General features: G+C 42.2%; 1 protein-coding gene across 2 annotated transcripts in view; it reads left to right on the forward strand.

Moving 5' to 3' along the window:
• The window catches only part of phf2 (PHD finger protein 2), a 69,108-nt gene that overhangs the window by 38,746 nt on the left and 14,547 nt on the right, over nucleotides 1-15,815 (forward strand). For both annotated transcript variants that reach the window (XM_047347461.1, XM_047347462.1), the window contains exons 5-13: nucleotides 1,333-1,474; nucleotides 1,560-1,746; nucleotides 1,854-2,016; nucleotides 2,241-2,328; nucleotides 3,169-3,275; nucleotides 9,583-9,674; nucleotides 9,759-9,848; nucleotides 10,187-10,522; nucleotides 13,721-13,837. In XM_047347461.1, coding sequence (XP_047203417.1) covers nucleotides 1,333-1,474; nucleotides 1,560-1,746; nucleotides 1,854-2,016; nucleotides 2,241-2,328; nucleotides 3,169-3,275; nucleotides 9,583-9,674; nucleotides 9,759-9,848; nucleotides 10,187-10,522; nucleotides 13,721-13,837 — 1,322 coding nt within the window. The remainder of the gene's footprint in view (nucleotides 1-1,332; nucleotides 1,475-1,559; nucleotides 1,747-1,853; nucleotides 2,017-2,240; nucleotides 2,329-3,168; nucleotides 3,276-9,582; nucleotides 9,675-9,758; nucleotides 9,849-10,186; nucleotides 10,523-13,720; nucleotides 13,838-15,815) is intronic.

The following is a 15,815-nucleotide window of genomic DNA, read 5'->3' on the forward strand; positions in this document are numbered from 1 at the left end:
GCCCCTGAGATGATTCACATGCATTTTATGCTCCTCAGCGCTCAGACTGATGTGCATTTCCATGTACAGGTGACAAAAACAGAGGAAGTTTTACAGTTTACATCCGACGGAGGTTGTTTCCATCACTTTCTGAGGTGTGTTACGTTATGATATGAGGCTAATTGTGATTCAGTTTCATCGCTCTGGTTTAAACCATAGAAGCTTAAACTCATGAGAAAGCATCATGTTTGATGCTCAATGAATGAAAGCTGAATGGAGTCACATTTCAGTGTATTTAGGTGAGGTTTGGTTCGCTGTAGTTTATTATTGTCTATTGAAAAGGTTTGTGTGGATTTCCGCTCACTTTCACGCAACGTTCGTTTTAGTACATGTCGAGTTGTACGTAAAACATTGCGCCGCAAGGTTTTCGTGCGTAAGTACGCTTTGTACCTGAGGCTCCAGTTCTTTAGCTTTTGTTCTGGGGTTGAGTCACGCATTTTGTATCATTTTTGTTTAGTCTGATTTACTTTCAGATGATGAAAAAATGATGGTGTATCTTTTAATACAGTGTATGTAAGAATCTGGTTTTAACTTTACATGACAAGATGTGAAACAGTGTGAGAGTGGCTTTACTCCTCCCAGAGTTAGCCTGTCATGTACTCTGTTACCAGACGTGTCTACAGCAACCTGTTGACATCACGTTTGAAACAATGATGTCAACTTCCTGTTGTTTCACTGAGGTTTTTCAGACCTTTAAGAACTTGTTGCAACAAATGAAATTTCATTAATAGGAAAAAACATGAGCTGTCTGGAGTTTATGTAAAAACCACATTTTTTTTTACTGATCTGGTGTTATACTACTAATAAAAATTGATTTCACCTCACCTACGCCACTGCCCCATCTAGTGTTGCTATATTACTATCCTAGTCTTTCGCTGTTAGCCAGAATCTTCTTATTTTTAAGATTTAAATGATGAAATGATGCCATATCATGGTGGATGAATAATCATACCAGCTAAATGCTTTACATTTAAAGTGGGCCAAAATATCCAAGGATATTCATAACAATGTTAGTTACCTTAATGTCTTGTCTTAATAAGTGCTGAACCGTCAATTAAAAATCTTAGTGGGGTGCGACAGTGGTGCATGGGTAGAGTGTGCGACGCCTTAGTCCTTGACGTGGCCCATCACGGGTTCGACTCCCGGCCTGTTGACCGTTGCTACATGCAATCCCGTCTCTCTGCACTCCTTTCCAGACAGCTCACTTTCAGAATGAAAGCCTCATGAAATGTTGACCTTAGAGTTGGTTTATGTGTAGGAGCTGTTTCATTATGTCCTCTCCTGTTATCTCAGGTCCAGATGTCACCGTGGATGTTGTGGATGTCACCAAACAGACTGATAGCCAGATGAAGCTCAAAGAGTTTGTTGATTATTACTACAGCACAAACAGGAAGAAGGTTTTAAACGTCATTAACCTCGAGTTCTCAGACACGAGGTACCAGCTCACTGAGTGACTGTGAAGTTTGACAGCAGTAATCTTACTGGAAATCTGAAAGCCTTTTTCTCTCCATGTTCCGTAGAATGAGCACTATAGTGGAGAGTCCTCAAATTGTGCGCCATTTGTCCTGGGTAGAAAACTACTGGCCGGATGACGCCCTGCTCGGAAAGCCAAAAGTCACAAGATATTGTCTCATCTGTGTAAAAGACAGCTACACTGACTTCCACATTGAATGTGGAGGCGCCTCCGTGTGGTACCACGTCCTGAAGGTCAGTCATAGTTGGACCTCAGGCGGGAAATCCGCTTGTGCTGCACTCATTTAACCTTTTCTCATGCAATCACAGCAGTGATGCTGAAAATCTGGTCATGTTTGCAGGGAGAGAAGATCTTCTTCCTCATAAAGCCGACCTCTGCCAACCTGTCTCTGTATGAGCGCTGGAGGTCGTCGTCCAGTCACAGTGAGATGTTCTTCGCCGACCAGGTGGACAAGTGTTACAAATGCACCCTGAAGCAGGGCCAGACTCTGTTTGTCCCATCAGGTGAGATTCAGCTCTTACACTTCAAAGCACCTCATAACAGAAAGTAAAACCCCTTCTTAAAAAAACACATTCTGATTTTTAAAACATATCAGTAGTTTGATTTTGAATCATTTAACAGACAATGAAACACTTGCAATCATATTGTTTTTATTATCTGTCTTGAGTTCAGGCTTTAACCATGTCGTATTAAATGAGCTTTAATGTGTTGTTTCTTGCTGAATCAGGATGGATCAATGCAGTACTGACTCCAGTCGACTGCCTGGCTTTCTCCGGACACTTTGTTCATAACCTGAGTGTGGAGATGCAGATGAGGTTTGGCATCCTGTTTTATGACACACATTCATCCTTCTGTTAAGCAATCATAATCAGACATAAAGCAATATATGAGCCAGGCAATAAATTAGGCCGATAATTGTCAGTTTAAATATCGGCCTCACCTGAGCTGAACCAGGCCTATAACTAAAGAGGTACATCTGGGAGCAGCACAGTGTTGTTCAGGAGTCCAGACATGGGACATTACAGCTTCATATTATCAAAAACTAAAGAAACGCCCCTCAAGGGTTTAAACATGATGCTTGTAAATGGTCAGAAATGTGTAAACCACCAGATGTTCAGGTCTAGATGCACAGAGGGAGGCAGATGCTGATGCTTATCACACAAAGGCTTCATCCCCAAAGATGGTGCCAGAATTCTGATCCCAAATTAAAAGATAAGAACTCAGGTGCAGAAATATTCATTGGTCCCTCCTACTGTAACATTTCTATAGAATAGTTTTTGGACACCATACAAAAATAGTCTGACGTCAGTCTTTCATGCAGCCCTGGGAGGGAAAACAAATTTCTGTTTAATAGCCTTAACTTGGTCTAGTCCATCACAGGACAACACATAGACACTTGGTACAAACAACCATGCATACACACTCATTTCGAAAGACAACTAAGTAACCTAGCAGTCATGTTTTCGGACTGTGGCAGGAAGCCACAGTACCCAAAGAGAACCCATCCATGCATGCTTCTTAGCTAACAGACTCCAAGACATCTTTGTGGTGTCCTTTTTCGGGCTTGTGACAAGACTCTGTTGTCTCTCTCATGGAGATTGTTGCATGTAAGCTAATGCGTAATGTTTAGTTGGAACATGCTTTACTCTCCTCAGAGCATATGAAATCGAGAAGAGGTTGAAGGTCAAGACTCTCACCCCATTTCCCAACTTTGAGACGGCGTGCTGGTATGTGGGGCGGCATTTGCTTGAGCGGTTCAAAGGTGAGCTCTTGATCAGTTAGATGTATTTGTGGAAAGTATATTTTCCAGCAGCTTGTGTCATGTTCACAGAGAGCTTCATTCCTGTTTAATTTGCCCTTTTTCCAGAGGAATGCATGAAGCAGAGAAAACACAAACAGTGTCAGAAAAGGCTTTTTTCTGCCCTGCACCTTAAGAGCATGGCTTTGTGTCTGCTGTGCAGATGATGACGCTGGATGCTCTAATATTATTTCAGTCAATAAATCAGTGAATCGGAGAGTACACAGATGATTAGCTTCAAAAGATTTGGCCCTGTTAGAATTACTTGCTCCATTACAAGCCAGTGTTTAAACTCTCCTCAGCTGGCCTGGACCAACTGTTAATGCTTGCAACCTTGTCGGTGTCTGACTTCCTGCGTATTAAAGCTCCACTGCTTTTCTGTGTGCTGCACGACACTTCTATCCCATGAAGCTTTGCTGTTAATACACCATCATTCATTTACCCTCAGGGTCGTCTTTTTCACCACAGGGAAACATCTTGAGAAGTTTGTAACTTTATACATCAACAATGTATTGCTATACAGGTCCTTCTCAAAATATTAGCATATTGTGATAAAGTTCATTATTTTCCATAATGTCATGATGAAAATTTAACATTCATATATTTTAGATTCATTGCACACTAACTGAAATATTTCAGGTCTTTTATTGTCTTAATACGGATGATTTTGGCATACAGCTCATGAAAACCCAAAATTCCTATCTCACAAAATTAGCATATTTCATCCGACCAATAAAAGAAAAGTGTTTTTAATACAAAAAACGTCAACCTTCGAATAATCATGTACAGTTATGCACTCAATACTTGGTCGGGAATCCTTTTGCAGAAATGACTGCTTCAATGCGGCGTGGCATGGAGGCAATCAGCCTGTGGCACTGCTGAGGTCTTATGGAGGCCCAGGATGCTTCGATAGCTGCCTTTAGCTCATCCAGAGTGTTGGGTCTTGAGTCTCTCAACGTTCTCTTCACAATATCCCACAGATTCTCTATGGGGTTCAGGTCAGGAGAGTTGGCAGGCCAATTGAGCACAGTGATACCATGGTCAGTAAACCATTTACCAGTGGTTTTGGCACTGTGAGCAGGTGCCAGGTCGTGCTGAAAAATGAAATCTTCATCTCCATAAAGCTTTTCAGCAGATGGAAGCATGAAGTGCTCCAAAATCTCCTGATAGCTAGCTGCATTGACCCTGCCCTTGATAAAACACAGTGGACCAACACCAGCAGCTGACACGGCACCCCAGACCATCACTGACTGTGGGTACTTGACACTGGACTTCTGGCATTTTGGCATTTCCTTCTCCCCAGTCTTCCTCCAGACTTTGGCACCTTGATTTCCGAATGACTTGCAGAATTTGCTTTCATCTGAAAAAAGTACTTTGGACCACTGAGCAACAGTCCAGTGCTGCTTCTCTGTAGCCCAGGTCAGGCGCTTCTGCCGCTGTTTCTGGTTCAAAAGTGGCTTGACCTGGGGAATGCGGCACCTGTAGCCCATTTCCTGCACACGCCTGTGCACGGTGGCTCTGGATGTTTCTACTCCAGACTCAGTCCACTGCTTCCGCAGGTCCCCCAAGGTCTGGAATAGGCCCTTCTCCACAATCTTCCTCAGGGTCCGGTCACCTCTTCTCGTTGTGCAGCGTTTTCTGCCACACTTTTTCCTTCCCACAGACTTCCCACTGAGGTGCCTTGATACAGCACTCTGGGAACAGCCTATTCGTTCAGAAATGTCTTTCTGTGTCTTACCCTCTTGCTTGAGGGTGTCAATAGTGGCCTTCTGGACAGCAGTCAGGTCGGCAGTCTTACCCATGATCGGGGTTTTGAGTGATGAACCAGGCTGGGAGTTTTAAAGGCCTCAGGAATCTTTTGCAGGTGTTTAGAGTTAACTCGTTGATTCAGATGATTAGGTTCATAGCTCGTTTAGAGACCCTTTTAATGATATGCTAATTTTGTGAGATAGGAATTTTGGGTTTTCATGAGCTGTATGCCAAAATCATCCGTATTAAGACAATAAAAGACCTGAAATATTTCAGTTAGTGTGCAATTAATCTAAAATATATGAATGTTACATTTTCATCATGACATTATGGAAAATAATGAACTTAATCACAATATGCTAATATTTTGAGAAGGACCTGTAGAGACAATTTTTTTTAAATTGCTAAATGTCTTTCTCAATACTTTCACAAACCGCGCAGCACATCAAGGAAAAACTATGTAGTACCTTCAGTATGCTGGTTAGACACACGGCAGCGTACACCGTTGCAGCGACTCTAGGTTTTCCCGGTCAGGGCTTTGTTTATATGTGTGTTGCTTCTCATTCAACACGCATTCTGTGGAGCAACCAACATCTACAGTCGCCGTGCTCTCCTTAAAATAGGAGTTTTCTTTGAAAGGCATGTTACAGCTGAATGTATTAACACAGACAAGATCCCGGCGGACATAACTTGGAATCTCGGATCTGTGGATTACCATCCCAGAGGGAAGGAGATGTAGGCAGTGCCTTGAGTGTAAAAGGAAGCAAGGCCATAGAGCCGATATGCTAGCTAGGCTAAGCAGACAGCTACACAGACCACAGTTTCCCAGGCTTTTTCCAACCAACACCAGAACCATTGCCAACAAGATGGATGGACTGTGGCTACAGGTAGTCGCAACAACATCAGAAGAGACAGTTACATTGTGTTGGTCACAGAGACCCGGTTACACTTATCCATCCTGGATTCTGCTATTGAGCTGCGCAGCACCAGGACAGGATATGGGACTCCAGTAACAGCAGAGGAGGGGGGCTCTGTGTGTACATTAATAACAGCTGGTGTCCTAACACAGTGACTGGAGGCGGTCGCTGCTCCCTGGACCTGGAGTATATCACTGTTAAATGTAGGCCCGTCTATCTCCCGAGATAGTTCACCATAGTCTTGGTAACTGCTGTTTACATCCCACCACATGCTAATGCTAGCTCGGCTGTGTGACTTCTACATAGCAATATTAGCGACCAGCAGACAAGCATCTTGATGCTGTGCACATTAAAGCGGGAAACTTGCAGACCTAAAGGCATTGCCCCACAAACGCCACCAGCTTGTAAAGTATGCTACCAGAGAAGCCAACACGCTGGACAAGGTCTACAGCAACATCAAGCTGAGTTATAAGGCTAGGCCACTACCACACCTTGGCTAGTCTGACCACCAGTCCCTGTTGTTATTTCCTGCTCATTACCCCTCAGGAAAACAACTGTTACCTTCACAAAAACTGTTAGAACTTTGCCAGATGATGCCTCCCAACAGCTGCAGGACTGCTGTAACAGGACTCACTGGAAGATTTTTGAAGACCCAGACCTGGGGATGTTCACAGACTGTGTCCTATGTTACATCAAGACCTGCATAGACACTGTTACGATGGATAAACCCACCAGGGTCTACCCCAACCAGGTCTAGCAGCTGCTGAAGGAGAGAAATAAGATCAGCCAATAAGCGTCTCTACAGCACAGCCTTAGCAAACCTGAAGAGAGGCATCAGAAAGACCAAGTTGGACTATAGGAGAAGGACATGGGACCACCTGGACAGAAACAACAGGAGGCAGATGTGGCACGGGATCCAGCAGCTCGCCAACTACAGGACCAACCTCAGTACTGCTGATGACGACGCCTCACTGGCAGAGGAGCTGAACCTTTTCTTTGCCCACTTTGAGGTGGTTCCACTACAGACAGCTGCACTACCCCTACAGCCCACAGCAGCTTCATCCTCACTGTGGAGGAGAATGAGGTGCGGAGCTCCCTGCATGCTGTCAAACTAAAGAAGGCTGCTGGACATGATGGTATCCCAGGACAGGTGCTGAGGGACTGCGCTGACCAGCTGGCAGGAGCCGTCACCAGGATTATTAACCTTTCCCGGCCCCCAATTTATTGTCCCACCTTGTCAGAGATCATCCAGCATTGTCCCGCTGTCCAAGAAAGCCCGTATTTCCAGCTGTAATGACTACTTGCCAGTTGCACTGACACCAGTGGTCATGAAATGCTGTGAACGTCTGTTCAGGGCTTACATCACATTTCTCCTCCCAAAACGTTATGACCTCCACCAGTTTGCCTACATGGCTAATAGCACCACTGAGGATGCTGTAGCCACAGCCCTCCATGCTGCACCCCTGAATGCCACACAGACTGGTGGACAAACAGAGGAATAATGGACTGTCACACTTCCCCTGTGTATCTACAGCTTCCTGTTGATTCACAGCCAGAGGGTCAAACTGGGTCACCATACATCTTCAGCCCTCAGCCTCAGCAGCTGCTCTCCACAGGGTTGTGTGTTGAGCCCCCTGTTCATCACCTACGACTGCACCCCAACTCACCATAACACCACCATTGTAAAGTTTGCAGATGACAACACAGTGGTGAGGAATGATCATCAGCGGGGACTGTGTGTGTTGAGGATTTCTGCTTGTGGAACATGCAGCAGACAGCTATAATCTGCACCACCTTTTCTGGGCTATATAGAAGCGGTCCTCCAGACAATGGTGTTGTGCCAAAAAGTCATGGTTCTCTAGAATGATCCAGATGCAAGAACATGCAGTGTTAAAAGGTGTTTTTCCATAGGAGATATGGCATAGCTTCTATTTGTGACTTGTTCTAAATCAGCCCTGAAAAATGGCATTGCTGGATAGACAATATATCTCTCCTATTTATATTTCTGACAATCCAATTATGTTGACATGCACACAGAAGGTTCTTTCTCTCCGTCATCTGTCATTGTACCTATGCCACCTTCTCGCCACAAAGACGGCAGATGTGATCGTAACTCTGTCAGTTTGCACCTGCCTTTCAAACATGATAAATATAGACACAAAAAAAGCACCCACTCTCCGTTTGATGTTTGATACATCACATTGTGAGTGCTAATTGATGACATTTGCATATCCTCCCCTTAGTATTTTGCCCTTTTTGATAATCAGCATATATTCTGCATATTCTGAAGGCAAACGCGCTAAAAACTGTCATCTGAGCAGAGCACCTTACCACAGTTACTATGTTACTCTCAGCTGCGTCTCTGATTAATGCTTTCCTCACCCAGCCTGTCAGTTTAGGTGGACCTCCATGTCTCGGTAGGTCTGCAGTTGGTCTATCCCCTCCATGTTTAGATGATGAATTAAACAGAACTTTGTGAGATGTTCAAAGCCTGGGATATTGTTGTAGGAGCTAACCCTGCTTTAAACTTCTCCACAACTTTCTTCCTGACTATCAAATGTTAGGATGGCCTAGTCAAATTTCAGTTAAATCCAACTGAAAATTTGTGGCAAGACTTGAAGATGGATATTTGCAGAAGCTCTCCATCTAATCTGACTGAACTTCATCTATTTTATAAAGAAAATAGGCAAAGATTGCAGTCTGTGGATGTAAAGCTGGCAGAGATATACCAGCCACAGGAGTTTCTACAAAGTACTGACTCTTGGGGGCTGAGGATTAATCCACACCACCACAGATTTTTATTTTCGAACACTTTGTTTCACTTCACAGTTTTCCTCTACTAATCACTGCAACACACGTTGCCACTTGCACCATACATGAAAACCTTACAAACATGGAGATATGCCTGACCATGGGAAACAGAACACAATGCATAAACCAGGTTTAACCCAGCGTGGCATTTCCTTAGTGCTGTATGTCCTGTTTAGCTCCCTCTACAGAAGCTGATGTGTAACAGCTGTTGCAGGACTCCCTACCTGACGTCTCTATTTCTGCAATGTGATCTTCCCCTGTTTTGCTTCTGTGTTATTTTTACAGGTGTGGTATGTGCAGGTTGGTCTATGTTCATGAACCTGCCTGAGCTATAATTTATAAAACAACCTAAAGTGATAGGAAAATAAACGTACACCCCCTATTTCTTTTAACAAAAACCCAGATCATTACTTAAGTTTAAATAAATATTCGAATGTAACTTTCGGTGTTACAGAACCACACAGCACTGATCCCTCCATATCATTATTTATGAAAGAAACATTAAGCTAAAATGGAAAAGTTTGTTGTACAAACATAGAAGGTACACCCCAAACCCTTGATGTGTAACAAACATGTAAAAGCCTGACATTTAAAGGAAGGGACTTTCTTTTTTCTATAACTGCTTGTTGAACCATCAGCTCTGTTCAAGGTCTTTATTCCGTTCCATCCTGTTCATCATTCATTTAATAAAGTTCCACTGAGTCATTTATTACATCTTCCTTCCAGTACTGATCCTAATGGGGTTAATATGCTGGCTCATTCAGTGACACCTCCTGCATGTTCTTCTTCGGTAGGTTTACACAAAGCAAATAAGCAACCAGCTCTGTACCTGATACATGGTGCCAAAATCATCAATGGAGCCTTCAGAGCGTGGACTAAGAAACAGGTATGAAGAATTAAACATTCACTGTATGCAGTGCTAAGTGTGTTAGCACATCACTGTAATGCTGGTTTGTGTTACGTGTAACAGGCTCTCCTGGAACATGAAGATGAGCTTCCAGAGAACATGAAACCATCCCAGCTCATTAAGGATCTGGCCAAAGAGATTAGACTGTCAGAGGTACTTTGGTTTTATATTACGAGTAACATCAGAGAACATTTCTAGTCTGTGAAGAAGTCTTTACTTCTTCTACACTGTGCCAAGGGTCGCATACAATTATAGGATACTATTATAGGATTCACCAAAAAATCATTCTTTAGAGATAATGTTCCTGCTTTCATGAAAGATATGTTTAACATTTGAAATTTAAAAAGCAAAGTGTCAAAAATGATGTCAATCATTTTAACTAAATTTGCTTATTTTGATTGGTCAGCGAACTTCAATACTTTGAGCTGAGTCGGCTTATTGAATGGTGTAATGGTTGGTTGCACTTGTCATTGCTCTGTTTTGATGCCCAGAATGCAACAAAAACCATTAAGAATGAGCCAAGCATCAAGGTGCCTGTAGAGGAACCAGTATCTACCCAATCTGAGCCCGAGGAGCCCAGTTCCCCAACAAACATCCCATCACCCAGCAGAGAGAAACCGAAGAAAAAAGCCCCCAAACCTCCCAAGCCTCCCAAACCCCCAAAGGTTCCCAAGGCCCCCAAGCCTCCAAAGGTCAAAGATGGAGAAAAGAAGAAGGTGAAAAAGACAAAGGAGCTGTCACCGCCTCCAAAGCCTTCCAGCTTTGCTGCCCTTGAGTCTCATGCAAAGGAAATCTTGAGTAAAATGGACCAGCAAAAAAAGCCAAAGGTGAGCACATTTATAATTAGTGGAAATAAGAAAAAAAACATTACATTTCTTTTGTAATTCTGATAAATCAGCAAAGTTTCTGAATGCTATGCATCTAAAGGATGTTGTATTTCTGCATCTGCCTCATTTAATCCAACTTCCAATCAATCAGACAGTCTGTGTGATATTTCCAATCCCCAGTTTTGTGAAGCTCTGATCTGCCGATTCCGACTGTAGCCAGTTTTCATTTCTCCTGAAGGACTGTAATGAATAGCATTTCATATATTTTCCAGCCTTTTGGACTGAATGAAAGTCGAACAAACCTCCCACTAAAATGTTGATCATAAAAGGAAGTAATGATTCTTTTTTTCTCAGAAACAGGACCAGGTTACAGCTCTGTCTCTTTCTGCATCACTACAAATCTACAAATACAGTCAAATCCTCCAGGAGGAAGCCCACTAAAGGAATCCCAGCTCATTGCTCGCTATGTTTTATTTCTTCTATTTATTTATTACACATTTTAAAATGGAAAAGTCTAGTATATTACAAGCTACAGGTTTTATGATGCAGTTCATTCGGAATAGATGACAGTTTTATTTAATTTAATTAACTATTTGAATTTCTTCTTGTGTCTGCAGGCTAATTAGTTTCTACCTGCAGATTTTCTAGAGTCTGTGAGTCCAAGCTGGCAAACAGAACCATCATCATGTCTAATAAAATCAACTTGGTCACAATGTTCACTTTTATAGTCATAGAAAATGTGTTGTTTTAATGATCTGATGTTACTTATGAAATACTATAAAAGCAGGTTTGTACTGTAGCATTTTATCTGATGAGATCATTTTTGAATGAATCTGGGTTTGTGTTCTGGATCAGTTTGCTACTTTGTTTCAGTTAATATTTACTGTAAGACGCTACATCAGATGATTTGATGTTGTTTAAGCTTAGCTTCTCCTTCTGGTTGTTCTGGCAAACAAATGCACTTTTTAAAAAGAATGCACCAATTCTAGAAATGAATTATTACCTTGTGATTAAATGACATATTTGGTTAAATGACTTGTTTAAAATTCAACGTTTCGGAGTTGGACTTGATTAGGGACTTTTATGTCTTTACTTGGGACTTGACTCAAGACTTAGCTAGAAAGACTTGAGACTTTTGACTTGCTAAACAATGACTTGGTCCAACCTGTGCTAAGTGCTAACAGGTAGCAGTTAGATATGGTTGTTTTGCAGAACACACACAGGCACAGAGTCTTGGTTTAAGGGTGTGTTTGCTGATGCAAGGGTTTATTCTATATTTTTAATTTTCCTTGTTTGTTTTTCTGTTAAACTGTACAGGATAAATGTCACATGTGGTTTATAGGGGTGGCTTGATTCTAGACATTATCCAGGGTGGATGAAAACTGAATGAAAGGTTGCATTCAGGTGACTAGCTTTGGTTAGCTGATGTTCTTTAGCTTTGATGTTTGGTTTGTGACATGAGAAACAGTCTGCTCGAAAATGTTACAGATCATACAGTACAGACCAAAAGTTTGGACACACCTTCTCATTCAAGAAGCTGTAGCTTCACACTGAAGGCATCAAACCTATGAATTAACACATGTGGAATTATATACTGAACAGAAAAGTGTGAAACAACTGAAAATATGTCTTATATTCTAGGTTCTTCAAAGTAGCCACCTTTTGCTTTGATTACTGCTCCACACACTCTTGGGATTCTGTTGATGAGCTTCAAGAGGCAGTCACCTGAAATGGTTTTCCAACAGTCTTGAAGGAGTTCCCAGAGATGCTTAGCACTTGTTGGCCCTTTTGCCTTCACTCTGCGGTCCAGCTCACCCCAAACCATCTCAATTGGGTTCAGGTCCGGTGACTGTGGAGGCCAGGTCATCTGGCGCAGCACCCCATCACTCTCCTTCTTGGTCAAATAGCCCTTACACAGCCTGGAGGTGTGTTTGGGGTCATTGTCCTGTTGAAAAATAAATGATGGTCCAACTAAACGCAAACCGGATGGAATAGCATGCCGCTGTAAGATGCTGTGGTAGCCATGCTGGTTCAGTATGCCTTCAATTTTGAATAAATCTCCAACAGTGTCACCAGCAAAGCACCCCCACACCATCACACATTCTCCTCCATGCTTCACGGTGGGAACCAGGCATGTAGAGTCCATCCGTTCACCTCTTCTGCACCGCACAAAGACACGGTGGTTGGAACCAAACATCTCAAACTTAGATTCATCAGACCAAAGCACAGATTTCCACTGGTCTAATGTCCAGTCCTTGTGTTCTTCAGCCCAAACAAGTCTCTTCTGCTTGTTGCCTATCCTCAGCAGTGGTTTCCTAGCAGCTATTTTACCATGAAGGCCTGATTCACACAGTCTCCTCTTAACAGTTGTTCTAGAGATGTGTCTGCTGCTAGAACTCTGTGTGGCATTGACCTGTTCTCTAATCTGAGCTGCTGTTAACCTGCGATTTCTGAGGCTGGTGACTTGGATGAACTTATCATCCGCAGCAGAGGTGACTCTTGGTCTTCCTTTCCTGGGGCGGTCCTCATGTGAGCCAGTTTCTTTGTAGCGCTTGATGGTTTTTGCGACTGCACTTGGGGACACTTTCAAAGTTTTCCCAATTGTTCGGACTGACTGACCTTCATTTCTTAAAGTAATGATGGCCACTCGTTTTTCTTTACTTAGCTGCTTTTTTCTTGCCATAATACAAATTCTAACAGTCTATTCAGTAGGACTATCAGCTGTGTACTGTATCCACCTCCTGCACAACACAACTGATGGTCCCAACCCCATTTATAAGGCTTGAAATCCCACTTATTAAACCTGACAGAGCACACCTGTGAAGTGAAAACCATTTCAGGTGACTACCTCTTGAAGCTCATCAACAGAATGCCAAGAGTGTGTGGAGCAGTAATCAAAGCAAAAGGTGGCTACTTTGAAGAACCTAGAATATAAGACATATTTTCAGTTTTTCACACTTTTTTGTTCAGTATATAATTCCACATGTGTTAATTCATAGTTTTGATGCCTTCAGTGTGAAGCTACAATATTCATAGTCATGAAAATAAAGAAAACTCTTTGAATGAGAAGGTGTGTCCAAACGTTTGGTCTGTACTGTACATCTGACCCAGTTACCAGTAGCTCCAGTATCAGTGACTGTGAGTTTCTGGGTTTTCTGGTAACAGTTGTGTCTTTCCTTTAATACTTTAAAATTCCAGGTTGTTAAAAACATTCTGAGTGTATCTGAGAAAGAAACATCGAAGCAGAACAACACGGACAAGTTTGAAATCAGAGAACAGAACAAAAACAAGACAGAAGCTAAATGGAAATACAAGGTAAGTTTTTTTCGTACCGTCAAAGTAATTTCTAGGTATTAATCTCCAAAGCAAGAAGCCTCTCAGTTTGATCTAAGCTGAACCAAACTTCTGCTGGTCTTTCAAAAAGAGCTCAAAGTTACGAGCTGAGAGGTTGAACAGACAAAACCCCTGAATCATCTAAAAGCAATTTGCTCTCTTCAAAGCAAGAATCACCAATAATGATATGACCCAAGTCTTCCATTTCAGCTCTGCAGTTCATCATCCACCCTCTCAGAGTTTACTTAATGGAATTAGGCCATGTCCATATCCAAACACCTTCCATTTAAGTACTTACACATGTCCATATGGAAAAATTGTTGTGTGATCATTGCTGAATAATTGGAGGAAGCTTTTGGGGAACAAAAGTGTAATTTTGTCTAACAGAAGACATTAGAGAGCTTTAGTTTCATGGAAAATTGAATGCCAGACTGTTGAGGAATGTTTGCAGCCCCTCTGCTTTCCCTCTGCTTCTTCACATCAGGCCAAACATTTACAGATGGAGAGGAGGTCCTGTTAGGTCTTCACCAAGGTTACTACAGAACAGTTTTTCTTTGAACTCATGCAAAAAAGTAAAAGAAACAAAGACACACAGCCCCTGTGTGTGGCTTGTGCCAGCTATTAATCCTCTCCAGAATGTTAGGGTTGATTAGAAAGAAAGGCTCGGGATCGTTCTGAATTACACTCTCATGTTGTCACATGCCTTTAATTAAAGAAACAGAAATGTTTAAGAACAAACTCTTGGTGGTGGATGGTTGATTACAGAGTCTGCTCAGCCTTTATGGCAGCCATTTTGGATTTTCTGTGGAACATCTGGATTAGCATAAACCAGGTCAGACAATGTGGATCATCTGGCAACATTGCCGTTCTGATTGGCTCGCTCGTATGCAGTACATAAGCATGTTTTTACTGACAGTTGATCCTAATAATAATTTTTAGCCCAAACTCAGTTCTCATTTTCTAGGTCACTTTTCTATTATTTCCATCATGATATTGTTATCACCTCTGTTTCTAAGCTTTAGCATCATACCCACTATAACTAAACATCCAGTAGAGGCATCAGGCCATCCAACGGGCCATTCCAGTCATATTCAATAAATCTGATTATGTTGTTCCAATGAAATGTTGTGGTACTACTGAGTTCTCTGTAAAGGGACCATAACAGGCTGGCAGGCTACTGTGTGGGTCAGCTGGACTTAAGCTTGGGAAACAAGGCTGTTTATGTATTATGCAGACAGACATGCTAACTCTTGTAGCTTGTTGCTTACATTAGCTTTAAATCTTTTACTTTGGAGCTACTCTTGTTTTAAAGCCATGCCAAGCTGGATATTTCACAGCCAGAAATATTTTCAGTGGACTATTTAGGGAAACTCTTCCTTCAGCCAGCTGATTGGACAGGACCAGGTGGAGGAATGGGTTGGGGTGTGCTGTTTTGCTTTGCTATGAAGAAAGCTCCGGTCTCTCCGGGACTTTCTCTGGCCTCTCATCCTAAAAGGATTTTAAACTGCAGGAATGATGTAATACAAGTCTTAGTGGATTTGACTTTTTATAAACTTTGTTACTGTAAACCAGACCATGCATCGGTGGTAGCAGACATGTCAGTTTTTATTTCAGGCTGGCAGAACCAGCTGTCAGCATTCACTGCACATTCACATATATCTGGACTCAGTTATTTAGATAGATTTATGTACATAAACTCAAGAAAAACGCTGTAATGCAATGTTTTTAGTATTAGTTTTTAAGTGCTTATTGCACAGAACATAACAAGCTGCTATTAGCTGGCTAATTAGTCAGGCTGTCTGCTCAGGTTGATGCTGCTCGTGGTTTCACCATAATAAAGAGTGTTAGGTGGCGCTCCTTAGGTTCCATGACAACAGTGACCTGATTTATAGGACAAGAAATATTTCCAAACAGCCAAATCTTGTAAGCAAAAACATCAGAGCCCTTTTTTTCTGCTAGC

Source organism: Girardinichthys multiradiatus, chromosome 20, assembly GCF_021462225.1.
Source record: "Girardinichthys multiradiatus isolate DD_20200921_A chromosome 20, DD_fGirMul_XY1, whole genome shotgun sequence".
Lineage (NCBI taxonomy): Eukaryota > Metazoa > Chordata > Actinopteri > Cyprinodontiformes > Goodeidae > Girardinichthys > Girardinichthys multiradiatus.